This window comes from Dipteris shenzhenensis, chromosome 25 (assembly GCF_047967505.1).
Source record: "Dipteris shenzhenensis isolate YYH24624 ecotype China chromosome 25, Dip_SZ_1.0, whole genome shotgun sequence".
NCBI lineage: Eukaryota > Viridiplantae > Streptophyta > Polypodiopsida > Gleicheniales > Dipteridaceae > Dipteris > Dipteris shenzhenensis.
The window spans coordinates 435,201-463,064 of record NC_141620.1 but is presented as its reverse complement, the minus strand read 5'-3'; the positions used below and the strand labels follow the sequence as shown (position 1 = coordinate 463,064).

General features: G+C 45.7%; 1 protein-coding gene across 1 annotated transcript in view; it reads right to left on the bottom strand.

Moving 5' to 3' along the window:
• Positions 1–25,389, bottom strand: part of APG10 (Aldolase-type TIM barrel family protein) — a 50,510-nt gene extending 25,121 nt beyond the window's left edge. Inside the window, exons 1-5 of the mRNA XM_087396496.1 lie at positions 25,106–25,389; positions 24,931–24,995; positions 24,393–24,600; positions 12,875–12,960; positions 5,173–5,274 (exon numbers count right to left, since the gene is read on the bottom strand). Coding sequence (XP_087252622.1) covers positions 5,173–5,274; positions 12,875–12,960; positions 24,393–24,600; positions 24,931–24,995; positions 25,106–25,217 — 573 coding nt within the window. The 5' untranslated portion in view covers positions 25,218–25,389. The remainder of the gene's footprint in view (positions 1–5,172; positions 5,275–12,874; positions 12,961–24,392; positions 24,601–24,930; positions 24,996–25,105) is intronic.
• Positions 25,390–27,864: the final 2,475 nt, after the last annotated feature.

Genomic DNA, 27,864 nt, shown 5'->3' with positions numbered 1-27,864 from the left:
TCCTCAAATTTTGCAGCATAACCTTACTTTGAGAAAGAGGAGATGGAAAACCGTTTTGGTCCATCATTGGGACAATATACATTACTCTTGCTACTCTCTGTCTTTCGCATAGTTCATTTACTGTCTGCACACACCTCTCTCTCTACACTAGTACATATCAAGGAAAGAAGTTGGATTTAAATTTAGCACTATGTGATTCCTGGGCATACTATTTGCTTATCTTCCACTGCAGGGAGCGTTGGCTGTGGCAAGATTTGTTTTCTAACAAGACAAAGTAAGAGAAGTGTGAGAATTCATGTAGGAACTGGTAATGACAGTAATGTCCTAGAAATCCGTTCCTTCGAAGGAATGACTTCATCAATTTTAGAACATCTTGGATCTTTGTGAGATGATCAGGCACGTCGTCACCTTTCTGCATCTGCAAAGTCGCAAGCTCCTTTTTGAGAAAAGCAACTCTTGCCTCATTATTGGCATGATACATGGTCTCAAGAATCTCCCATGTATGTAGCAAAGCTTGCATGAATGGATGTCAAGAATGATGGATCTCTTGACTGACATAGAGATCACACCTAGGGCCTAAGCATCATGAGTCCCACCTCCTCTGATCTTGTGTTCTAGTTGTTGGTCCTGCAGCTTGCTGTCCACCTCTGGGTGATGTCATGAGATCATGCAAAAGAGCATCATGACATGTAGTGTGTCAAACCCAGCCCACTCAAATATTGTGAATCCCCAAAAGGCTTCTGCATATAAAGTTGCTGGCTTGCCAAAGAGGAGGGATTCCGTGTGTACATGCTGAAAGCGTTGTCTCTCTAATCTTGCTAGTGACGCATGTCCCTAGCTAGCCTAGCCCGAGCCGTCGGTTTCATGCTGAACCAGGGTCCTGTGAAAGTGCACCCCAAAATACATGAGTGATGTGATAATCTGGACCTCTTCCCCCATGAAGGTGAATGACTTGTGCTGAAGACTAGTGTTGAAGATCATAATCTTGGTCTTGCCAAGATTGACCTTCACGTCCCAGCTGTCACAGAATGCCTGTAAGGCCACCAGATGGTATTGTAAACCTGTTGTTGTGTCTAAGATCAGAAAAACATCATTGGCTAGTACTGAACCATGCCCTCCCAATATCCACAAAAGATGGAAAATGGTGGTAGTCAAATGCCTTGCGGAAATCCACAAGGCAACAATAAACTCTGTACCTCTGATGTTTGGCCTAATCAATAAGGTAGTCAAATGCCTTGCGGAAATCCACAAGGCAATAATAAACTATGTACCTCTGATATTTGGCCTAAGCAATAATAGCTCCCAAATTCGAGATGTGATCCAATGTGGAGTGGTTCTGCTTGAACCCTGCATGGCCCTCCGCACGCATGCCTGCCCACTCGGCCTGTTGACTAATGTGCATCTCCTGTGCTGATCCATATACATTGGCCATCAAATGGACTACCACGATGGTCCAATAATTACCAATGTCCATAGGGTCTCCTGCTTTTTGTTTGAGAGAAGAGAGAGAGAGAGAGAGAGAGAGAGAGAGAGAGAGAGAGAGAGAGAGAGAAGCTTATTAATGTTTCCAAAACACTAAAAAAGCCTATGAGACCAAGACCTAAATCCTACAGCGCGGACAGGACAGTCAGCATGTCCTGCTTCGGTCATCCCCTATTGGGTGGCTGTCAAAGTTGGGAAGACAGTACCTCAGGCTACCACTGACGGGGCTGCGGACCCATCTCTTTAGACAGGAGACATCCCTGTCCTAGTTCCATGTGCAGATGAGACTGCTCCTGACCCGGTTTAGATACAGGAGCGCTCATCTAGGGAGAACGCTTCTATAGAGACCCGTGCTTTACTTGAAAACAATGACAAAATTGTGACTGAGGTCGTGCAGTTGTGGCCATCTGTCTGCACCCGACACAGGTAAGGGGGTATTGGTTCCACTCCTCCTTCCACAGGGCTCCTTCGCAATCCTACGCCAGAGGTACTCCTTCGCACTCCTGTGACAGAGGTACTTTGCAGGAATTCATTTTCAGTTCTGGCAGACTTGGCTGAGTTTGAGGCAGAGGAGTTTCTACCCTCCACGCTTGGGGAGCACATCTTCCAAGACAAAGTTTCCCCCTCAACAAAGGGGGGTGTGTTTTCCCCAGTTGACTTCCCTCCTCTTGATAGGAGGAATTTTTCGTAGGAAAGGGCTTTCTCCGCTACCAGGTCAGGTAGGATCTTCCATCCGACCTCCTTCTCTCGCAGATGAGGATTGTCAGTTGGAACGTTCAAGGCCTCGGGGGTGTACCTCACCGCCGCCGCAAGCAGCTGATTCGTAACCAACTTCATACATATGTTACTAGGGGTCCCATGGACATTCTGATGATTCAGGAACACAATTTGGATGCCAAGGATTGTTCCAAGTCGGGTAAGCTTCTTTTAGGCCACACTTTTCGGTCACCCGCCTTGGGCACCAGGGGAAGTACTTGCATTTCTGTTTCTTCTTCTATACTCCCCTTGATGATTCGACACAGGATCATAGTCCCTTTCAGAGCTCAGCGGATTATACTTTTGATTGATGGGCATAAGGTTGGTCTCTTAAACCTTTATGCACCCAATTCTAGAGGGGATCGTGTTCTTTTTTGGAAGGAACTGCTCTCTTGGTCACATATTGCAGATGCTTGGATTATAAGAGGCGATTTCAACATGGTTGAAATGCCCTCAGACAAAAGGGGTGGTAGGGAAGGTGGCATTCACTCCCTAGAGAGAGCAACGTGGGATGCCTTCCTGCTAGAGTGGTTATTTGGCGACACTTACCTGGGTTGGTGACAAGGGATATGACTGTTTTACTTGATGCACCCTTCACCAACGTAGAGTTTAGGACTGCTCTCTCTGCCCTTCACAAGGGCAAGTTTCCTGGTTCAGATAGACTTACCCCCTTATTTTTATTACTTTTTGGGATCAGATTGGGGATCACATTACCTCAGCCCTGCAGGGTGTATGGGACTCGGGTGAGATGCCAAACTCACTTACGGAGAACCTCATTCATTTGATTCCAAAAGGGGATTGCAGGAATTTAGTGTCTCAGTGGAGACCGATTACCTTGCTAGGTACCTTGTAAAAAAGCCTAGCTAAAGCTATCAGCCTTCCTCTGCAACCCTTTTCTACCAAATCTTATCCATGATACGCAGACGGGTTTTGTGCATGGCAGGAGCATCTTTGATAACATCTTCTCATTTTAGGAGGCTTCGGATTGGGCCATGCATAATGGCCACAGACTGGCCATTCTACTCTTGGACTTTGAGAAAGCTTATGACAGGGTAGACTGGGGCTTTCTAGAGGGCACACTTACTCGTTTTGGCTTCTCAGATGCATGGATCAAAGGGGTGTCAGCCCTCTACAGATCAGCCCACAGCCAAGTTCTTTACAGAGTCCACTTGGTGGGGGAGCGTTCTCAGGGACGGGCATTCCGTTACAGAGCATTGCATTGCAGGATGCACATGAGGATAACCCTTGTCTTTGATGTTCAGTCGGGAGGCAGACTTATTAGATCTTCTGATGATATTCTTTTGGAGGTTGTATTTCAACCTGTCATGATTGCAGGATTCATGGAGTGGGACAGGGATTCACAGTGGTATATTGAGCCTGATCCTATTCTCCTTGCGCTAGGGTCTTGGAGACTCTGGCTGTATGGTGGTTCCCCTATTAGGTTCTTGTAGTGGGACCCAGGGGAGTGGGAATGGATTGATGAGGGGCACCGAGAGAAGAGCTTTTCCTTCTTTCGCTACACAGTTAGAAATGCCCGGAAGTTTCAGCTCAGCAGTAGAGGTTGGAGGCCCTCCAGAGCGCCACATTGGGATAGTTTTCAAATTTTCGTAGCTGTGCGGAAGAACTTTGACGTAGGCTCTGGAAATCCCTCGGGAATAGAAAGATCACTCTTTTCTTTTGGCTGTCTATTCATGGAGGAATTGCAGTGAACCTGTGGAGATCCAGGTTCGGGGCTGACCCTACTTGTCCTCGTTGTCACATGGCAGTTGAGTCAGTACAGCATTGCCTTTGGGAGTGCAGACAAGCGAGGACGATCTGAAAAGGTGTTGCTAGGATTTTCAGCATCTTTCATACAACACCTTTCTATATGACCTGGGGTTCAGTGGCTTGGTTATCTCTTACTAGCCCACAAGTGTTTTTCGAAGGACATGATCCAGATCCAGCTTTCATTGTACGACGACACTTAGTGGAGTCTTGTTTCCTCCAGGATGTTCCCCTCACTCCTTTCAAAGCTGCTCGTGCCTCAATAGACAGTCTTGGGAGATTTTTGCTAGCATTGCAGCTTGGCATATTTAAAGAGCCAGGTGTACAGAGGCGATGGAGGCTATCCAGGTTCACCCTTCCCAGACTATGGCCAGTATTTGGACTGACACAGTACACACTCTGATGGCCATTTAGGCGAGCATGCAGGGATCCTCCAGAGCAGCCACTGCCAGGAGAGTTACTTTTTTCAGAGTTTGGAGGGGATCTCCTTTCTTCTCTAAGTTTCCTTCAGGGTTGAGATGGCATTTTCAGCCTCCGCCTTGGTTCTTTAGTAGCTCACTTTGAGCTGTTTTTTCCTCATGCATTGCATGATGTACTCCCGCATTTGAGCTTGCTCTCACGGTTTTCATTCATACTTAATGAAGTAATTTTCTTGAAAAAAAAAATGCATGCAACATAGAGAGACAGCCTAAATGCATGTCCTGCTCTTCGACAAGGTGCAAAGTACAACTCTACCGATGTGGGGGTTGCAGCTGTTACAATGCAGATAGATGTGTCGATCCGATGTGCGTATGGATGCATCTCCCTATGTATATCAAGGATCATCAAGTGTAGAGCTGCGGTTGAGTGGGGGAGTTGTGGAATGTCTATGCCTTGGAGAATGTCCTTGATGTACATGTGAAATGAGCAAGCAAGTAAAGAGTAAGCAAGAGCCTTACACGCAACTAGCCAGAATCATGCCATTGATATACAAGGTGGAAAGTCAAGCACTTGTTCAAAGTAAAGAGTAACCAAGAGCCTTATACAGAAACTAGCCAGAATTATATCATTGATATACAAGGTGGTAAGTCAAGCACTCAAGTAGATGCCATCTCTAATCTTTCGCAACATTGAAGCCAACAAATCTATCTGCTCCTTTATAGAAAATAACTGCCAAGGAAGATTCATTACCATTTTTCTGCAACTAAGATCCAAAACCAATCGTGCTTTTCCAACTGTACGAACAAGGTCCTGCAATCTCCCAAGCTCCAATTTTCCATCTATAAATATAAACTGCACATGCAAATTTTCATTATTAAAAATTCCTCTTACTTTTGTTGACCTAAGTCTACTTGTTGTTTTAAAAAATGCCACCATACACGCTACACTTGAGCACAGAAACTAATTGGTATATTGTGAAACTGAATAGTTGATGCCAGCTGAAAAAAACTGCAAGAATATCCCTTGCATATTGCATGAAAATCTATCTGTGCTAAAACAGGAAATCCTTCCACAAACAGACCAAGCTGGCCTGTAAGTGTAGAGCTAAACATGCACAAAGTTCAGAGTTGAAAATAATTATGATAACATACTTCTGTGCTACGGTTTCCTTCGATGCTTGTAGTTGACATTAAATTTTAATATTGCACAGAAAGAAAGAAAGAAAGAAAGAAATATATATTAATGTCTTCAGAAGCCCTCACAGGACTGTGAGACAAAACACACACACAAAAAGGATAAACACCGACATCAGTTATAGACTGAGAGTCTCTTGGAAGTGCATATACCACTCCCAAAGTTATTATAGATTAGCTACAGTATACTATGTGAGATAATCGGCCTGTATTTTAAGACTGAGCGTCCTTGGGTTTGGATTTAAAGTCTTTGGTAAGTGCTTTTCCATCAATGTAGACAGCCCATTTTCCTTCTTTGCGAGTGTCTTTCACTTTGTTCAGTTCTATGGATTTCATCTAGAGCTGAATTGGGGTGAGCTCCTCTGAGATCCATTTCTTTGGTACCTCTCAGCTTATTGGTTTGCATAAAAATCTTGGTTCTTGCCCTCCTATCATTGAGAACCACTTTAGTTTGTATCCCAATATGAGCAACAATGGATATGTCCTTTAAGTCCCACTCAATCTGAGGGGTTGCTGCTATAATATTATCAATTTTTTCTGCCAGGCTTTAGGTAGTCCTCCAATGTGTAGACATCGGGCATTAGCAGCCCTTTTTTCCTGCTCTTGTACTTCTCCATATACTTGCTTTTGTTGATTATATTGTCCATTTTTGCTGCTTTTATCGATTGACCTGATTGGTGACCATGTCCTAGACTTTGGTCACCAGCTGTGGTGCAGGTGCTGCTTCACTGTGTATCTGTTTCTCCATCTCCCTTACTTTTTTCCCGAGGACTGCAACCATGAGTCTGAGCTCCCTTACTTCCTGCTGTAGGAAATATATCTGCTATGAGTCTAAGCTAAACCTCCGTTTGTAATACAATGCGTACGGGCTGGGTGTTGCTGCGATATCTGAGTAGGAGGGTTTACTGATAGGGGTTGTGTCAAAGGTGAAGACCTTTGGGAGCTCCATGACGGCCTGTGAATAAGCTGGGGGCCCTTTTTGCTGTCTCCAACACCCCAGACTGAGCCAGCGGGCTCAGCTCAGCCTGGGGTTGGCATGGGCTTCTATTGCGACCCCCCGAACCTGACCTGCGTGAGCTGACGTTGATGGCACTCCCCCCCCCCAAAACCTAGATGACCTGTTGCTGCTGCTGACAACCCGACCTGTTGATGCAACCTGCTAAACGGACGCGGTCTGTTGGCAGCTGGCAGCTGTTGGTGGCTAGCGGCTGTTGGTGGCTGGTGGCTGGTGGCAGCTGTTGAGGGCGCTTCCCTTTGCTGGCGACGCTCCCCCCTTTTTTTGCTGGCAGCGCAAGACGGACGGGAGGGACGGGAGGAAGAGGGAGAGACAGACAGAGATGGAGAAAGAGATACAAGCGCTTGATCATTTGTATGTTAAGGTTGCAGCTGAGATCAATTACATTGCAAGGTTACAGTTGCAGTGGAGAGCTACATCCCTTGCACGTCCTTCACTAGGCTTGATTGATTATGATCCCTTAAAGGAAGCCCAATCATAAGCACACCATCCTATTCTTAATGCATGTGAAATGGTACAAGCCCCATATAGAAATGTGAATTGCTTGAGGGTTTGATACAAAGCTCTCATCCACGATCATAGATCGCTTACTCTTATTGCATATGCCATTTGCTCTAGCACATGGTTTTGGAGTAGAATGCTCATATTATCCCTTAAAGGCTGCCCATACAATATACTTTCCACTGTTGGAAAGTCATAAAATATGACAAATATTTCTTCTCATAACCCGAAAATAACACAGCTTCGAATCTGACATGAAATAATATAAGGAGATCTGAGAAAAGGTGACACAAAATCACTTGTATTACTTGATCAAAAGACTCAAATATGGACTGGACTGCTGTTCATCCATACAGGGCTTGTCCCAGCTTGCAAGACTCGTAACAAGACAACGAAAAACTCATTTAAGAAGGCTGAACTCACGAACTGCTGCTACAACCTTATAGACGAAGAGATTACGCTTGTCGACCGTCACCCAGCCAACCCTGATGAAAGCCAAGAGGCAGCTCCAAGCCATGACCAAAGGATTTCCAACTCTCATGGAACCAAACCACCAAACCATGCAGAGAAACAGGTCGCCTCCTGCAAAGGAACTGCCTAAAGAGCCTCGGCATAGCCTTTGCATGCTAAACTGCCAAGTGGCACAAACTTCAAGCTTCTAGACTTTGCAAGACTCCCCTACAAGGTTTACATCATACCAAGGCAATGCCAACATTCCCCCCTTAAACCAAGGGGGGGGAGAAAATACAACAAGACAAAAGACAATACTGGCATACACACAGGATCAAATAAAAACAGACTCAAATAGATGATGTCGCCACAAAAAACTATCACAAAATTTGAACTTGAACTAAAAATCATAGTCATCCTCGAGATTAATTACTTGTCTACACTAGTCCAAGGAAACTCTCTCCTTGAGCTTCCTCCACAATGCATGCCTTCATGCTCGACTCTTTGCTCTTCAGACCATAAGCTCGCTTGTAGCATCATTTCTCTATGTGGCCTTCTCTCCCACAATACTCACAGACCAAGCTCTTCTTTTTTACACTATTCCTCATCTTTATTTTGTCTCGTACTGCCTATGCTATGTCGCCTCCAGGCCAAACTGATTCAATCCTATGTTCTTCACTCATTAGCATAGAAACAACATCTCGAAAATCCAACAAATCCGAATCTACACTGAGAATGGTGACCAGCTCTGAATGTCTCGAAGGCAGACTTATCAACAGGATTGCCTTTGCATCTTCGTCCACCCTGGCTCCAAGTGCCTGCAACAGCTGCTTCATCAGAGACTGCATCTAGTTAAATTCATTGTCACCAATGTGAAGCCTGACTAGCTCTTGCTCTAGCACAATCTTTGAATTCTTCACTTTGGTACCAAAAAGTGTCTCAAGCATCTGCCAATTCTGAGAAGCAGACTTATAGACGTTCTACATAGACGAAGTAATCCACCCCTAGAGCCCGACCTAAAATCCCCAAGCTCCCAAGCTTGGATTTTCTCGCTACCCTGGTTATTGCTGGTTTCTTTTCAGAACCTGACTCAACTCCCCAAGCACTTTTGCATGAGAAGAAACTTGACAAAAGAGTTGCCATGAGGGAAAGTTTTTCCCGTCAAATTTAACGACCATAGAATCTCCTAGGCCAGACTTATCAAACTAAAACCAGCTATCCATCTTCCTCTCACCGAAAATTCTCCACAAGCTCACAAAAGACTCGAACATGGACTGGATTACTGCGCATCCCTATAGGGCTTGTCGCAGCTTACAAGACTCAGAAATATCACTAAAGACTCATCACAAGACAACTACAAACTCATTCAAGAAGACTGAGCTCACGAGCTTCTGCTACGACTTTTATAGGTGTACAGATAACACTTCTAGACTGCCACCCAGCCGACCCTGCTGACAGCCAAGAGGCAGCTCCAAGCCATGACCAGCAGGCAAGATTTGCGACTCTCATGAAGCCACTCCACCGAATGGTGCAGAGAAAAAGGGTCTCCTCCTGCAAAGGAACCGCCTAAAGAGCCTCGACGTAACCTTTACGGTAAACTGCCAACAACTGGCACAAACTTCAAGCTACTAGCCCCTATTGAGGTTTACACCATACCAAGAAAAAGCCAACATCGACTAGCAATGGTAAAATTCCTCATTTGTAGGCTCCCCACCCTTTCTGGAAATGTATTACTTGCCAGGAAAAACATTGCGTCGAGCCTTTAGCAAGAAAACAACTGCTGTGATAAGATAATATAACCAATAGAGGTGAATTTCTCATCTAAAAGTGAGTCTAGCAGTTTAGTTGCCTTGCCGAGGTATGCTATTCTTTTGAGAGCTTTAAAACTTTTGTCACAGCGGCATGTGCTTTGACAGGTCGCTGGGAGAGCAAACAATGTCCTTCATGCCCGTAAATGCTGGTTAAACAACTCAGAAATCAACATGAGGCTTCTGGAAAGTAAGCATCTCTAAGCAAGTAAGTCTTAAATGCTGATAGTTGAAAGATCATAGTGGTAGGGAGAGAAGCAAGCTAACACTAGGAATGGAAAGGAAAGATAACAAGCATAATGGAAATGAAATGGAAAGAAAATGAAAGCAATGGACAAGTACTCACATGATACCAAAGAGCTTGATGTTGACTGATATGATAGACAATAGACAAGTACAACACTATATAGTGTGACACTAGACTCTAGAAAGCCATAGTGTATATGGGATAACTCCAATATGACACGTGGCGTGTCTAGGACTCACTAGACTATAAAACACACCTAGAACACTCATTTTAGACTCACTTTGGCTTCAAATCCCAACACCCCCCCATGAAGGCAAGGTGAGAGACTATTAAAATGGAACCAAGAACAGAACATGACAATGATAGTCATCAAACTGTGCACCCCATGTAACTTAGAGGCTAAAATTTGAGCGTGTTCAGAGGTTGATCCAAGCACTCTCATGGCTTGAGACTCAACATGCTCAGAGGCTCACATTATAGCATGGCTACATGACCAACTCATAGGTCTAGGAATACACCATCCTGGAACTCCGCCAGGCCTGATAACGAGACCTATCAAAGCCAATACATATGGCTCCCACAGTACATCCCCCCTTGGCTTCATAACAAGACATGTTAGGAAGCCACATACCAAAAAATAGGAAAACCAATACATCTTTTTAGGAGGACTATCCAATACAGAGGACCTTCAGACTCAATGAAAATCAAAAATTCTTAATACATATCATTTTAGGGAGACTACCTAGGGCAGAGGACCCCAAAATAACATCAAGCATATAGTAATAATAAAAATAGATCTCTTAGAAGTAAGAGATGTCCTCCGAGTAGCTAAGGCACATGTGTGCACATCCCTGCGAGTCAATGACGATGTCAATGAAGCGCTAGGTAGGAATGCCCCGAAATATGTGTCGGTGAAGTCCATGGGATAGCTACATGGAGCAATCACATGATGACTCTCAAAATGCCGGAAGAAGAGTCACCAATGTCGAAGTAGAAGCCTCAGGTACCACGACCAATCGTGAAGTCAATCAATGCAAAGTACTTCAGACACCGATCGAATAAGCAATGTTGAAGAAGTCACTTGTTGATGTAGAGTGGTCTACATCAAGCTCGATGTAATGCACTAATCAGAGAGATCACTGTAGTGAAGTGTGTCGGAGAACTCACATCTAGCTCCAAGAGGTCTTCACCAAAGTTTGGAGTAGTCACGTGAAGGAGTCACCGCACTGTAATGTCGAGCTCACATCAAGTGACAGGCAGAGAAGACAGAGGCAGCGTGAAACTTCTTCATGGTAGACAGAAGTAGAAGGACAGCAGCTCCAAGAGAATGACGGACAAAATACGGGCACCAACTTACGTGCAGTAGCTCCAAGAGAATGTCGGGCAGAAGGAGCAAATGGCGGGTTGGAGCAAAGGTCAACGATAAAGAGGATGGACAGCTCCACGTTAAGCTGGCTGCATCATGCTTGGACTGTCAAATCATTGAGCTCCAGAACAAAATTCACGCACGGAAACAAATTCCGTCACTTCTTGCAAGGGTTGTAACTTTTCACAGAAAACTCGGATTGCAATGATGTAAAAACGAAATTTGTAGTACTCAAGGTCCTGTACAACTTTGCTAAAGACACAAAGCCGTGATTCTGCTTCTAGATTTGAATAGAAGTATCACATCGTCCGCAGGTCACAGAAAGATGTAGCTGAAGGAAAGAGAAGAGAGGTGGCAGATCATGGCGTGGAGAAGAGAGCTCAAGGAAGGAGAGAAGAGGACAGCCTTCCAAGGAGGAGGAGGTAGAGTAGCTTCATGGGCCTCCCTCACCTCAACCTCTTGGAAGGAAAAGGGAAAGAGAGAGCAGGGCTAGGAACATGGCTCTGATACCACATGAAAGATCATAGTGGTAGGGAGAGAAGCAAGCTAACACTAGGAATGGAAAGGAAAGATAACAAGCATAATGGAAATGAAATGGAAAGAAAATGAAAGCAATGGACAAGTACTCACATGATACCAAAGAGCTTGATGTTGACTGATATAATAGATAATAGACAAGTACAACACTATATAAGTGTGACACTAGACTCTAGAAAGCCATAGTGTATATGGGATAACTCCCAATATGACACGTGGCGTGTCTAGGACTCACTAGACTATAAAACACACCTAGAACACTCATTTTAGACTCACTTTGGCTTCATATTCCAACAGTAGTAGAACTCAAACTTCAACACGAGGACCCAAAGGCTTAAAGCAAAACACAATCAAATACGGATTGAGAGATACTTCCAACGTACGGATTTGACCTCTCGTTGACATGGTGTCAAACTATGCCTTTTACAGGACCCCTCATGTGTAGGGGCTCAGGAGCATATTCAAATTTCCATATTCTTGAGAGGGAAAATCATCAATACAGTAGAAATATTGCATCAGCTTTAAATTTTTAACCAATGCATAATTCAAAGAGTGATGCATGATGCTATAGTCTACCATGACCCATAACAAGACTACCATTAAAGTGTCAAGCTCCCATACCAAATCATGTGGACCAAATGTAAGCTGCTACATTACAAAAGAGAGAGAAGGAATATTAGTGATGTCTCCGTGATACAGCTCTACGGCTTCATGCTTAGAGGTACCAAGGAGAGGCAAGGTTTGTACCATGTATGTTTATCTAGGTGGTTGATTTGACGCACAACCAGTTGTTTTCTGTTCAGATTAGGATAGACAGCAGAGGGGCAACAAAAAGATGAGGAGAAGCTTCACGAAAAACAGACGTTGCAACTTGCACATCCTTTAGATGTCTTGGATGCAGATCCACACAATTTGACTCACTTTTATATTATTGTGGTCCATGTCGTATGCCTCACATGCAACATAATTTTCTGTAGGAATTTAGCTGCAAATTGATTGGCAAAGCGTATTATTTCAATGCAACTAATAATCCCCTTCCCTTTTCCATCATCAGCACATATTTTGTTCCAATGAGAGCTATGAAAGCTACTCAAACATGTTTTTTGTTGCAGCAAGTGAACTAGAAAGAGCTGCTGATCTTAATACAAACCACTTTTGCATGCCCTTGTTTACATCTTTTTTTCAATGTTTATAGTGTGCACAAGCTTCTTAACAACGGAAAATAAATAAAATCGAATGTCTTTCATTAAGAAAAGTCCTTAGAGCTTACTGATCACAGAAATTCAGCCCACAAAGTGTAAGTACTAAATACCTAAGCTGGATTCAGTTACGTACAGAAGTAACAATCACATGGCTTGCTCCAGCCTCAAGGTACATTTCTGCATTGTTTGGAGTTACTCCCCCCCCAAGTTGCAATCCACCTGCAAAATCAGATAGAAACTTTAATAGCTTAGCACTTTTAACACAAAAATATTTCTGAATCAATAGCTTATACTTTTCATATAAGTGCCAAAATGTCCAAAGGTACACGGAGACATGCACAAAGCAGAGACAAACCACAGCACCCCCACCATGGAGGTACAATCTATCCTGGTCTTACTCAAAGGGGATCGCCAGAGATAATGCATCACTCTTAATATGGCCCACCGCATGCAAAGATTGCGGGAGGCCACCCCCCCACCACATTGAGAGACGACGCTACAGAGGCAGATATGAGACATCCTCATATCCACTAGAGGACTCCACCATGAAAAGTACTCCTGGACTCATTGGCACCTCTGGATTCTACATCTTTTGGTTCTCTCTGGATTTCGGGTTTCGTATAGCACTCAGCAAGGGCCCTAACGAGTCCTTTCGCCCACCCATGGTGGCTTGTATGAGGAGCTATTTCTTCTTGTACTTTGTCTCATAGGCCCGTGGGGCCTCCTAAAACATTAATCTCTCTCTCTCTCTCTCTCTCTCTCTCTCTCTCTCTCTCTCTCTCCAACCCCTAGCCCCCTTGCGCCACCCCTCAGCCACCCTGCACCGTCACTCATCCTCGCACCACCCCTCAGCCACCCTGCGCCATCACTCAGCCTCTCCGCCAGCCCCTAGCCCCCTCGAGCCACCTTATCAAGCCCCCACCATCCTAGAGCTCCCCCGCAACACTCCCTTCGGTCCCCGCCACCTTCTGCGCCAGCCACATCACAAACCCCTACCTGTTTATACCCTCAACTAGCACCTAAGGAGGCTGTCTACAGCCTCACCTAGCCTCAACAACCTGCAAGAAACTTCATGAAAATCAAGAACATCAAGAAAATTGACATCTAAAGCAAGAAAGGCTGAAAATCATTACAATGCAGTGCTGAGAGTCGAGACACACAAGGAGAGACAGGAAACCATACCAGCATGCCTGAAAATCATTCAGGGCAATAAATACATGAGGTATCTCTTCATTTCTGCACTATTTCTGCAAACAACAGGCAGCAAACAGTGTGTTTGCAAAAATGCCTACACGTGGCTATGTTGAAGATAAATGGGGGAAAAAGGCCCTAGATATTGCCATGGCAACCTACTCATCAAGGACACCCAACAAGGTTGCAGAAGGGAACCAGGATCTACCTGGATGATGACCTCACATTTCAACAACAGGAGCACCGAAGGGAAGGTATGGTACGAGTAATGGCAGCGAGGGAAGCAGGGAAATGGGCTGCATGTAGGGATGGTAGGGTGATCATCCGAGAAAGAGGAGACAAGGAGGATAAGGAAGAGAAGGAAGAGGGAGAATTATGACGGTGTCAAGCTCATGGGATGTGTGCACACATCGGACTGAAAATAGCAGTATGGAATTGTAATGGCACACTATGGTCTGACCCAGGAGGTTTCTTGGAGACATATAATGATAGAGATATGATCTTCTACACCAAGACGCACGAGAGCTCAGAGAGAGGGCTGCCCATAGTAACAGGGTACACATGGGAGTCAGCTCACAGGAGGGAATTGAGGAGAGATAGTGGAATACGAGGCTTGGGGGGGTGGTTGTCCTTTTCAAATCACACTTGAGACCACTCATATATGTGGTTCGGGGAGCATGCACGTCACATGTGGATACAAATTCAGCTTCCAGATGCTCGATCTATCTTCATTGCGGTGTGCTACTTCCCTCCAAACACGCCATCCTATGCACGAGAGGTAACTACAGATGGACACAGCCCATATGAGACGATCCATGATGACATCATGGAGTTCTCCAGATAGGGAGACACCCTCCAACTGGGGGATTTCAATGCACGGACAGGAAATAGATAGGTGGGCCTGCTCGACTTCACAGATGACAGAGATCCACACATAGTCTCGAAGCTAGATGCAGCTGAGCTCGGGATATTGAGGCACTCTGCACATGCCCCACAAGTGACAGGATATGGACGACATCTGCTTGAGCTAGGAGCAATCTAGGACTTGATCATCTATAATGGTCTTCATAGATGGCCATCTTATGGAAGACTCACTTGCTTCCCACATGGCGGTGGGTCTAGTACAGTGGACTATCTACTAGGCCCACTAGACTTTGTCTCGCGGATACACGACTTCGCCATACCCTTCCCCCGCACTCGGAGCTGACCACTCATACTTGGCCTTCCATATCTCTGCCACCATGCCAGCCACAGGGAGAGCTCCCCCCCACACCTGCACACATTCAGATCCACTTTGACCATGCCCTTGACCCAATGTACGTGAGTCACCTAGCCAGAGAGCTCCCGCCCCTACTTGGAGAAGATATAGACCTCGCCAGCACCTCCGACACCCTTGTCTCAGTGGTACAGGACGTTGCTACCAGATCCTTTCCCATGACCCCATCTGTGCGGATCCAAGATGGGAAGATGCCTTAAAACCCTTGGTTAGATGACGAGTGCAGAGAGGCGAGAGCCCACCTCACACAAGAGCGGGCTTTGGGTCTTTTGACGTCACCTGAGGCACATAATATCTTTCAACGATTGACACGCCGTAAGAGGCGGGCCTTCCTCACACATAGGATGGATGAGATTGTCAAATCTTTCAAAGGAGGAGATCCCACCACTGGATGGGGGTTTCTATTAGAGCGGAAGCCACCTATTCCCATCACTAACCCAGATGTGTGGCACACATATGCATGTTCCCTCTGATGCCCAGATGCAGACACCGCCAGATATGTCCTCTATGCCCAGGCCCACCACTTGTCACCTATTCACCACACAGAATGTATGGGCTGCACTTCGTCGATTACACAATCGGAGAGCGCAAGACCATGAGGGCCTATGGACTGAGCACTTTGCACATGGATAGGAGGTCCTAGCTCCGGTTCTAGCACAGATTTTCCACTTGCTTGGAGCACCACCACTATTATGCCGATACACAAAGTCGGGACCCTATGGAGACTGGGAACTACCGTACCCTCATGAGTGGCCATACTCTACCCAAGATTTATGGATCAGTTTTAGAGAGGGAGCTCAGCAGTCATACAGAGGCTCGGGGACAACAGGCACTAGGACAGGCAGGATTCCGGAGACGACATTCTACCCTAGATCACATCTTCTCTCTCATAGCTATCACTGAGGAGGCAAGATCTAGACATCAGAAGGTCTACACATGCTTTGTAGACTTTCGGAAGACTTTTAACACTGTCCCACGATCCCGCATGATCAGGAGACTACAGGAGCTGCAGATTCCAGAGACACTGATATGGGGGGTGATGAGCCTCTATGAGTCAGTCAGAGGCAAAGTTCGTGCCCCATGTGGTCTATCGGATTGGATCGAGAGTACGATCAGAGTGAAGCAGGGCTGCCCCCTCTCATCGACCCTTTTTGGGCTTTACATTGATGAGATCACTTCCTTCATAGACCGCCTAGGAGGCGAAGGATCACTGCTGGCTGATCTCGAAGGAGGGATTTGTTAGAAAATACCCAACAGATGGTACACGCAGCGGAAGACTTATAGTAATGCCCAGGAGCTCACACAGTGTGCGTGTGGGATGTGGAATCACAAACTTCTTTACTTATGTGCATTCAATAGATGTGCAGACTCATCAATAGACAATGAACCGGCCAGATAGAGAAACCACCAAAATATATATTTCCGTCCAAAACTATGGACACAATACAAGAGAGATAGATCCAGAGTCCCACCAATGGTGAGGTCCTCTGATCTTACCACAAGGTCCTTCTCCTATCAGCCGGCTATCTCTAGACTCGAGCCCACGTGCTCCACCTCGAGCCTCTGCAGACTTTCCGTCTAGTGTGTTCTTCTCCACCTTACTGCCTGTGAATCAGCCTAGGTGGGCAGCCCCTACCAAGCTTTGTCTGCAGCACACAGGTCCCTGTTCCATTGCTCCAACCTGCTTGTGAATGGCTGCTCCAAAAGGTATGATGATCACAACACCTTGCTGCCCTAGAAGACAGCCAAGGTCCCAGCCCTTAGGGAACTCAGTCTGCAGCACTCCTTCAACTCTCCTTTGCCTCCAAGATGAGGCCAAAGGGAATGCCTTCAGGCTGCTCCTGTCTGCTCCACTTTCTGCTGGATGTTGGATATGAAATGAGGCCACAAGCCTCTCCTTTTATAGGGCTCAAGGCCCCCTTTAACCAACTGACCAGCCAGCCCTAAATGGGCCGACTGGCTGGTCTGTAGCAGCCCTAACCAACCGACCAGTTGGTTGGCTGGTTGGCTGCCTATCCAGCCCTATTTAGGGCCCTTTGCTGGCCCTTTGTTCCATGCAGGGTCCAGCCCCTTTGCTGCTGCTGTCCTGCCACCTGCCAGCCCTGCTTGCAGGCCATAGACCTGCCCATATACTTTGCCAAAGACCCTGTCATGCAAGCGCCTCTGCTAGGCCCTTCTACAGTGCTGTACAGTTCCGTACATTGCTGATGTCATCGCACCTTCCATAGGGTCCTGCTGCAGTCCACTGAGTGCCTCATGCCAGGCCTGATCCAAGACACTGTGTCCCCGCCATCTTCCTGCACATGAGCTGCTCCTGATGCAGCCTTTCATCCTTGGGATACCCCACCAACCATGAATGCTCCAGATCTGTCCCAAATCCACACATGCAGGTAATCTCTCTTTGGGCACATCCTGCCCTAGGTCTCCCTCCCCCACGCTCTCCTCATTTGGGGGCTTACAGATGGGGAGTGACCTTTCCAACAACCCCTCTCACCAACACATCTCGGCCCAATGCCAACACGTCGATGACGATGTTCCAGTAACTCCCTGGTTGTAGTCCTCTGGAACCTTTCGGTGTCGAAATCTTTTCCTGGCTTTTCATCCAATGGCTCTTGCTCCACCAGGTCCAGTTCCGCTTCCGCACACCATCCTGGTACACAGGTCCATCTCTGGTAGCACCTCCTGGCACCACCCCCTTCCATCACGTTCCTGCCTTTGAACTCGAGCAATCCAACCGTCACGATCTTCCAGTCATCCCCCTCATAATGAGTGAACAACCTGGAGTCTTCCAGGCACCATGCTCTGAGGGTCTGTTTCAACCCGTCCTTCCTTTGGCAAGGTCTGCAACAAAAGTACAACTCCAGATCACCTGGACTGCAAACTTTAAACGCACCTGACGAACCTGAGTCACCCTCCTCCTCGCAAGAGCACAATCCTCTAGTCGTGGAAGTCGATTCCCAAGAGCTTCTGAATCAGGGTCGTCCTTCAGCAAGGTCCCTGCCTTCAGGCTCCCACACCTGTGAGCCTCCTACTTGGGCTCTAATACCATGTTAGAAAATACCCAACAGAGGGTACACGCAGCGGAAGACTTATAGTAATGCCCAGGAGCTCACACAGTGTGCGTGTGGGATGTGGAATCACAAACTTCTTTACTTATGTGCATTCAATAGATGTGTAGACTCATCAATAGACAATGAACCGGCCAGATAGAGAAACCACCAAAATATATATTTCCGTCCAAAACTATGGACACAATACGAGAGAGATAGATCCAGAGTCCCACCAATGGTGTGGTCCTCTGATCTTACCACAAGGTCCTTCTCCTATCAGCTGGGCTATCTCTAGACTCGAGCCCGCGTGCTCCACCTCGAGCGTCTGTAGACTTTCCATCTAGTGTGTTCTTCTCCACCTTACTGCCTGTGAATCAGCCTAGGTGGGCAGCCCCTGCCAAGCTTTGTCTGCAGCACACAGGTCCCTGTTCTACTGCTCCAACCTGCTTGTGAATGGCTGCTCCAAAAGGTATGATGATCACAACACCTTGCTGCCCTAGAAGACAGCCAAGGTCCCAGCCCTTAGGGAACTCAGTCTGCAGCACTCCTTCAACTCTCCTTTGCCTCCAAGATGAGGCCAAAGGGAATGCCTTCAGGCTGCTCCTGTCTGCTCCACTTTCTGCTGGATGTTGGTGGATATGAAATGAGGCCACAAGCCTCTCCTTTTATAGGGCTCAAGGCCCCCTTGAACCAACCGACCAGCCAGCCCTAAATGGGCCGACTGGCTGGTCTGTAGCAGCCCTAACCAACCGACCAGTTGGTTGGCTGGTTGGCTGCCTATCCAGCCCTATTTAGGGCCCTTTGCTGGCCCTTTGTTCCATGCAGGGTCCAGCCCCTTTGCTGCTGCTGTCCTGCCACCTGCCAGCCCTGCTTGCAGGCCATAGACCTGCCCATATACTTTGCCAAGGACCCCGTCATGCAAGCGCCTCTGCCAGGCCCTTCTACAGTGCTGTACAGTTCCGTACATTGCTGATGTCATCGCACCTTCCATAGGGTCCTGCTGCAGTCCACTGAGTGCCTCATGCCAGGCCTGATCCAAGACATTGTGTCCCCGCCATCTTCCTGCACATGAGCTGCTCCTGATGCAGCCTTTCATCCTTGGGATACCCCACCAACCATGAATGCTCCAGATCTGTCCCAGATCCACACATCCAAGTAATCTCTCTTTGGGCACATCCTGCCCTAGGTCTCCCTCCCCCACGCTCTCCTCATTTGGGGGCTTACAGATGGGGAGTGACCTTTCCAACAGGATTCATCATCAGACCCCAATATCTCAAGGACAAAGAAGTCTCACATGCAACTGAGGATCGCTATTGGAAATATAGACCACTTGCATCCTCAAATGTCATTTTCTACCTACACGCATAATCTCTTCTTCGAGCCCTAACATCTGGAAGGAGATGTTGGACCTCATCTTCATAGATTGGCATCCATTGGCCATCATCTCTGACCTAAGAGGCACCTAAGCTTCTTGCTTTTAAACCTGAAGGCTCTACCTACAATTGCAATTTGGATTTGAGCCTATTCCAGGCCTTTGTGTGGAGTTTTGCAATTCTTATGGAACCTCTTCGTGGTCATTTTCTTAGAATGGAGCTATCTTTGTATTGGGTTAATCATTTGATCTGCTTGGCTATTGATTGGGGTTCCTACAATGACTTGAGCCTTCCTTATTTTCAGCTTGTCGTAGGTTTTGCATCTACCTACGGCTACCTGTGGATATTCTCCAATCAGTTGGAGAGGTAGGGCTAACTCCCCACATGTAAGCTCCCAAATGAGGAGAGCACAGGGAAGTGATACTTGTACCAGAATAGGAAGACATGAGGGATGAGCAAGCTGCCATAAGGGCAGCACATTCTAGGTAAGATCCACCTTGAGGGCAGACCTGTCCTTTGGACAGCCATAGTATTGGCCATCATTTGTACCATATGTGGACCCTGATTTTGGGTGGAGAGCAGCCAGGTTATGGCCTCTTTGGTGCGGTAGAAGGTGCTGCTGCAGGTCCTTAAGATGGGCAGGTATTGCCATACCAGCTCAGCAGATCTGGTGGGGGTGACCATCACGTTGGCCATGTCTCCACAGACTGGATCAGCCCAGTCACCAGCCAGCCAACTCATTTTAAGGGGCCTAATACCCTATATAAAGGCTCCCCTGGAGGAGGCAGAAGTGTCAGTGTAACAGAATATACGAACAGATAGAGAGCAGATATGCAAATAAACTGAGACAGGAAACTGCAACTAGAGAGAGAATAGATCGCACAAGAGAATACAGGAAAACCTCTGCAAATAACTGCTGAAAAAACCTCCAATGAATGATCACAACCCCAGGGCAGAGGTGTACCATGGGTGGACTGGAAATTGAGGCTGAACTGCACCTCCAAAGGACATTGACCATTTTATCTGCTTGGCTGTTGATTGGGGTTCCTACATTGACTTGAGATTTCTTATTTTCAACTTGTTGTAGGGCCAGTTTTCGCATCTAACTATGGCTGCCTGTGGATATTCTCCATCCAGTTGGGCAGGTAGGGCCGACTCCCCACCTGTAAGCTCCCAAATGAGGAGAGCACAGGGAAATGACACCTGTACAAGTATAGGGAGACATGAGGGATGAACAAGCTGCCATACGGGCAGCACATAAGATATCCTTCTAGGTAAGATCCACCTTGAGGGCAGACCTGTCCTTTGGACAGCCATGGTGTTGACCATCATTATGGACCCTGATTTTGAGTGGAGAGCAGCCAGGTTATGGCCCCTTTGGTGGGGGCAGAAGGTGCTGATGCAGGCCCTTAAGATGGGCAGGTATGGTGCCTGGAAATGGGCCCTTTATAGTGCTCCAGGCAGCCACTGGTCGGCCACTCCGAGTCAGCCCATAGGGCTGCCATACCAGCTCAGCAGATCTGGTGGGGGCGACCATCAGGTTGGCCATGTCTCCACAGACTGGATCAGCCCAGTTACCAGCCGGCCAACTGATTTTAAGAGCCATAGTGCCCTATATAAAGGCTCCCCTGGGGGAGGCAGAATTGTCAAAGTGCAGCAGAACATAGGAACAGATAGAGAGCAGATGTGCAAATAGACAGAAACAGGAAACTGCAGCTAGAGAAAGAATAGACTGCACCAGAGAATTCAGGAAAACCTCTGCAAATAACTGCTGACAAAACCTCCAATGAATTATCACAACCCCAGGGAAGAAGTGCACCACTGGTGGACTGGAAATTGAGGCTGAACTGCACCTCCAAAGGACATGCAGAGTAGGCTGGACTGCACCTATAGTGTGGTAAAAACTCCAGGCTGGAACTGCGCCTGGGAACACTCCAAATTGAGGTAACAAACTGCACCTCAGTCTGGTCACAACTGCAGGGCTGAAAATGCCCAGTTTGCGAAGTCTGTCAAAATCTTGACTTTCGTTGCTCAATATTATTGGTTCATCCTCCACGTGATGTACATGACAAACATGCATATCGATTGCTTTGCATAGGGCTTTCTGAGTCCTCATTTACTTAACCAACTCTGCCAGTGCACCTTGGGGTTGGTGAATATCATGTGTACAAACTTTGGGATTGATCAGAGATTTCAAGGTTTACTTATTTGCCTTTGAATCCACGTCAATTCCTAGGCTAGTCATTTTAATTAATTAAGCATATGGGTAGAGGCCATGGGGCAATATTTCAAAGTGCAATTAAAGCTGATTCAATAACTAACTAGAATTAATCGTTCACAAACAAGGTCACTTAGTGTGCAAGATAAGCCTTCATTAATCATAAGCATCTCTCAAATGTGAGTCACTAATTAACTTTTTAACTCTAATTGCTATTTTGCAGGTTTGCTAGATTTGAATGGGTTCTAATCCAGTCAATTGAAGCTTTCTGGGTTCAGTCTGTATGTGTGTGCATGTTGTTGCCTTGCTCTCCTGATTCTCAGACTGTCTACTTTAGTGTGAGAGATCCACCCCCTATCTCAAAATCATTGCTGTAGAGGCTCCCACTTGTGAAATGAAATCATCAGGAAAACATGTGCCTGGACTGCATCTAACAGTGCAAATGGCAAGTTGAAGTTGGTCACATGTCAAATACTCAGTAGTTGCAAGAGGACTGCCTGTTGGGTCAGCACTGCATGAAATCATCATGTATATGCTGAGTTTGAGTTTGTTTGAGCCATATTAGTCTAGCAAATAGTTTTGTGCCTTTTCTTGTTCTGACACTAAACTAGCAATGGGATGACGTGAGTTTTCATTGGAAGAGTGATTTCCAGAAAAACCCAGGTCCTACTACTACTCTTGGGTTGAAATTGTCCTTCTTAAGAGGTTTTCCTCCTTTGACTGGACAGTCTGGCACTTTTGGACACTTCTTTGGAGAGTTTCATGGAATTTTTGGATCCCCTTTCCTTGCTAATCTTGAATTGCCAAATATAGATTCTGTTCTGACATCATTACATGTACATTGTGACTCACTTCGAAGTGAAATTCTTTAGAAGTTTTGCCCAAAGATCTAGGTTCTACCCTAATTTGCATCTCCTGGTTATTCCTTGAATAAGAAATAGAGAAATACACAATGATTGAGCTCAATTTTGAAAAGGATGCAGCCCCATTACACCTGGTCTAGTATAGATTGTGCATGGATGTTCTCTATATTCAACACTTCATATGCTGGTCTGATTCCAGTTTAAAAGTGTGCTTAATCTATGCAGAATTCTCGAGTTATGACAATGTCATTGTATACTCAGCGAGCTTTTGGAGGATGTCTTGGAGGAGGATGAGGACGGAGAGTGCATTCCCTTAAAGCACCTCAGGACAATCGCAATCTATTACCACTAAACCTAGCACCAGACTTTGAAACGATGGATCTTGCCAGCACTCTACATACCATTCTACAAATTCATCTAGCAATCAACAGTACTAAAACATCTGCCAAATCAACACTGCACCATTGTAAAAATTCATCAATCAACAGCACCAGAAAATCTACCAAATCAACACGGCAAGAGCATTAAATCATCTATCTTCCAACTGTGAATGAAATGAAAGTCCAATCTGCAGCCCTCACTGTGAAAAAGCAAGGTCTGGCTAGTAGGGTCCACACAGACACCAAGAGGATGTCTGTCTATGGGCCCAGCCAGAGTTTTTGCCCATCCTCTGTAATCAGGTACATCTATGGTGATTGAGCAACAGAAAGGAAGTGACTTTTCGTTTTGTGACCATATGCTGGAACGACGCCAGTTGGCTTTCTTGGTCCTTGAATGTGCCTTGATCTATCCACTGTCAACAAATATGGTGGCTGGACTAGTACTGATGAGTTGTTGAGTCTTTGGACAAATGATATATACGACCTTGGTTGTAGCATTATAAACTTCCTCGCTAACACTCCAGACCTAGCTTAGCTCTTGTACAGTATTGACTTCTGTTTGATGTAGTCCTCAAGTGAAATTATCTATTTGATTTCAGGCCCTAGACTTGTTCCCATTGGCTCTTGCATCCAATGTAGCCATTTTCTGAAAGGAATTATAAATCATGATTTCTGAAGAACACATTACAGGTGGAATGATTGTAAGGCTTCAGACAGAGTGGTCATAACCAACAAGATAGTCCTCCAATTGAAATCCTATTTGATTTCAGGCACTAAACTTGTTCCCATTGGCCCTCTCATCCAATATAGCTGTGACTCATGATTTCTGAAGACCGCATTATGGGTGGCAGTAATTGTAAGGCTTCAGACAGAGTGGTCATAACCAAAAATATTAGTTATTTACACAAGACAAACACAAAATGTAAACGCCCTAACAGAACTTCTACTCCCACAATACACAACATGAAGAAGGGATGTCAAAGGCTACCCAGAAAACTGGGACCGTAACAAGGCTTACCGACTCACTTTTCAGGAATTACTTGAAAGCCTTTGTGACAGACTTTCACATAATTTAAATATTTTTGGAATGTTCAGCAGTAGGCATGCACTTGTACATACATACATACATACATATGTGTGTGTGTGTGTGTGTGTGTGTGTGTGTGTGTGTGGATGTCTGTGTTTCGTTTCAGATATTTATTGTTATCGCAAACACCAGATTTAAATACAAGTCAAAACACCAAGATTCAGCACAGTTCATTGTGATTGACTCCCATCTGAAACATGAAAGAAGATTTACCAGGAAAAGCAGCTAATGCCTCAAGCGCAGCAGCTCTGCTTTCTGAATCCTGTCCAAGCATTATCACGTGACCACCCCTTAAGCCATCTCTTTTGTACAGCTCTGCAAACTCTGCAGCTGACTTCTCAGACTCGAAATTGGTTACAAGCGTGCCTTCCTCTTCAGGCTGGTCACGCAGTGTAGACCCAACAATTTGCTTGACCTTGCCCTAACATACGTCAATGCAAAAAAGCATCCTTATTCATAAATTTTTGAAAATTATCAGTACATCTGCATTGAAAACAAGACAACTTTTCACTGGTTGCCACCAAGAAGAGGGAAACGTTTGAGCCTCTCGAGTTTACTGAAAAAAAACTTTTCCCGAAAGACTAGCCTTTTTGAAACCCAAAGGAAAGAACAAGTTTGCCTAAAGGAAAGAACAAATTTGCCCATCCACCATAAAACTGTCTACAAATATGACTTTTGAGTATCAAGGCCGTAAGACTGAAAAATATAATGTAGGCAAAAGTTCATACGCTCATAAAATATCCAGGCCTACCTTGTGTATATCAATGCATGGCCGAAACTGCACTACTTGCTCTCTCCCAGGTTTCCCTTCAGCGTCTGCATTTTCGATGTATCACAATCCTTCTTATGACTTTCAAGACTACCTGCTGGATGATTCACAATAATCGTGAAATCACAATCTATGTTCGGTACGGTACGGTCCTTACCACTAAAGGAAGCCCGCACGATCCGGTGATGACTTCGCCGTGAAAGCTCGGATACACGAAGGAGTGAGCTAGAGCAAAGTGTGGCCTCCCTTAAGGTAAGGCTCGCTGCCATTGCGCAACAAGCGAAGGGATATTTTCAAACCATCATGCAAATGAACTTCGAGCCTGGCTTCTCAACATTCGGAGGCAAATGCTTGGGATGAAGACTCCACCTTAAAGGGTGGGTTTCCACCACCCAAAAAAACGGGAGGAAATAGAATTGGAGGATGGTCTCATTCCACCACTCAGTGATGATAAGTTTGTTAGCATTGCCCCATTAGGGGGAGGGTTCTACCATAGAGAAACATGCTATTTTGGGAGCCTTTTGAAATCTCAAAGAAGAGCCATTAGGGTGTTTGCACACTTGCCCGCTCGTGAGCACGTCCAAGGCTCATGGACACGCAAGATTGCCTTCTCACACCGCCCATGGTTCAAATGCATTTATTGCATCTTGGGCACCCACAGTATAAACACCCTTATACACTATCTACCTTAGCCACCTGGGCATTAACTTGGTGCATACCAAATCATCTCTTCATTGCCATCGTCTCATCGCCTTGCATAACCCAACTGATCTTCGGATTTCGGAACATTTTCTAGACCATTGGAGTGGGCCCTTGAGGTCTGAAAGCTGAACAATTCACAGGAAAGTTTTGATGGAACAGGGATTGCTGGAGCGACATCACAGGCTTCGTATGGTACAGGGAGAGAACAAAGACGATGAAACTACCCAGTACTCGAGGATGGCGACCTCTTCAAACATATCTAAGAAATTATGTGGAGCTTAGCAAGAAAAATGTCAACTGGAATGGCACAGGCAGCTTTGTTTCATCCACTCCCTCGAGTCTGGGTCGGTTGTTCACTTTTGCGAAAATATTGGATGCTACCAAAAGCTTCAATGAAGCCCTTGCTAGTGGGTGTGGGGGATTCAAAAAGGTGTACCTTGGAGAGATCAATGGTGGGACCAAGGTAGTAGTGAAGCCAAGCAATCCGAGATTGGAATAGGGTATCACGGAATTCCAGACAGAGATTGACATGCTATCCAAGTTGCTTCATCGCCATCTTGTATCTCTAATTGGATACTGTGAAGAGCATCGAGAAGTACATTATACGAGTATATGGCCAATGGGTCTTTTACTTTGCCCCTGTCGTGGAAGACAAGGTCAGAAATGTGCATTGGAGCTGCTAGGGGTGACGAGTCTTCACTACCTCCACACTGGAGCAGCTCAAAGCATCATTCACTGTGATGTGAAGGCCACCAACATCCTCCTTGATGAAACCTTGTATGCCAAAGTCTCAAATTTTGGTAAAGGGATAGTGCTATCAGGCATGTCCAGTGCTATTGGGCACGTCCACTGACCCCTTGTTAATTTATGTCACCAATGTGTGATCGGTGTAGAAGTTGCACATGATGGAATGGGCCAATCAGATAGCGATTGGAGGAGTTGGCCAGGCGGACATAAATCTTTTGTGTGTGTCCCTCCTATTGGGCCAACTAGGAAGGCAGCCCTTCCATTGCCTTTTGAAGGATGGTCGGCAAGTGGTGTGAACCCAACCTAAGATTTGATTCTTTTAGGGATGCCACGGTAGCCCAAGGGTAGGGCCCTATCGGGGCGACGCGATCGATCCTTGCTGCTTGCAACGTACGCCCAAAGTGGGTGTCCCTCAATGAGACCATAAAGGGTGCATGTGAGGTTTTTTTTTTGAGTTAATTCTTATGTAGATATTAATATTGTCACACAAATTAATTAGAGAATACTTATTCTAATGAAGATAGGTAGATGGTGTAGATAATGAATGTCAAATGGATACTTTTCTTTATCATATAATAAAATATGGTTAGTTTTAAAATCATGTTAGACAAAAGAAATTTGATAAAATAAAACTAAATGAAATGTGCATTACTTTTGTGATTTTTACTTTAATTTTGCTTGTTGTTTGAGTATTTAAAGATTAACTTCCAAATTGAAAATAGATTAAACTCTATCGATGGAAATGGCAACTTCTACTTTGCCTACTCCAAAATCACACCTTTCTCCTTCCAAACTAGCCTATACTCCACCAGCAACACCTCTAGATAAGCTAGAAGCATTGTGCAATGGGTGGAATTATCACTTACTACTCCTCACGCTTTCTCCTATATTTTTGCTTTCACTAATAACCAACATGGTGGTTAACAAAGACCTGGCCATGGGCAAAGAGTATTAGTTTTTTACTACTATACCGACACTAGGAGTGAGCCTGCTGTTCCATGAAGGTGGGAGACTAAAGTGCCCATTGAGAGCTTGTTAGAGGAATCTGATCATTCATCTATTGAGAGTTTGAACAAGCCAATGAACTGAACCAAGTCCCTACTAAACTGTGTCATATATCTCAAAAGGAATGAGATACATATGATATAGAAGCAAGATGATCTTATGGTCGAGAACAACCAAAAAGACCTCCCATGAGATAGAGACAAAAGTGGAGCAGGAATGATAGGAATGAAACCAAGGCCAACTTCAGGGTTTCGACTTTGAAGTAAGTCACAAGCATTGTGAAGTGTGTCCTGGTGCACCACGAAAGCTGATACTAAGACAACAGGTACCTAGTGATCCCACCACGTTGCCAAGGTACTGGGTAGCAATCCCTGCACCTTCAATTGTGCAGAGCTAGGCCAAGCAAGAGGTGTGAAGAGAGTGGGAGAGAAGGAAGGAGTCTCACTTGCAGCTTTCTCACAT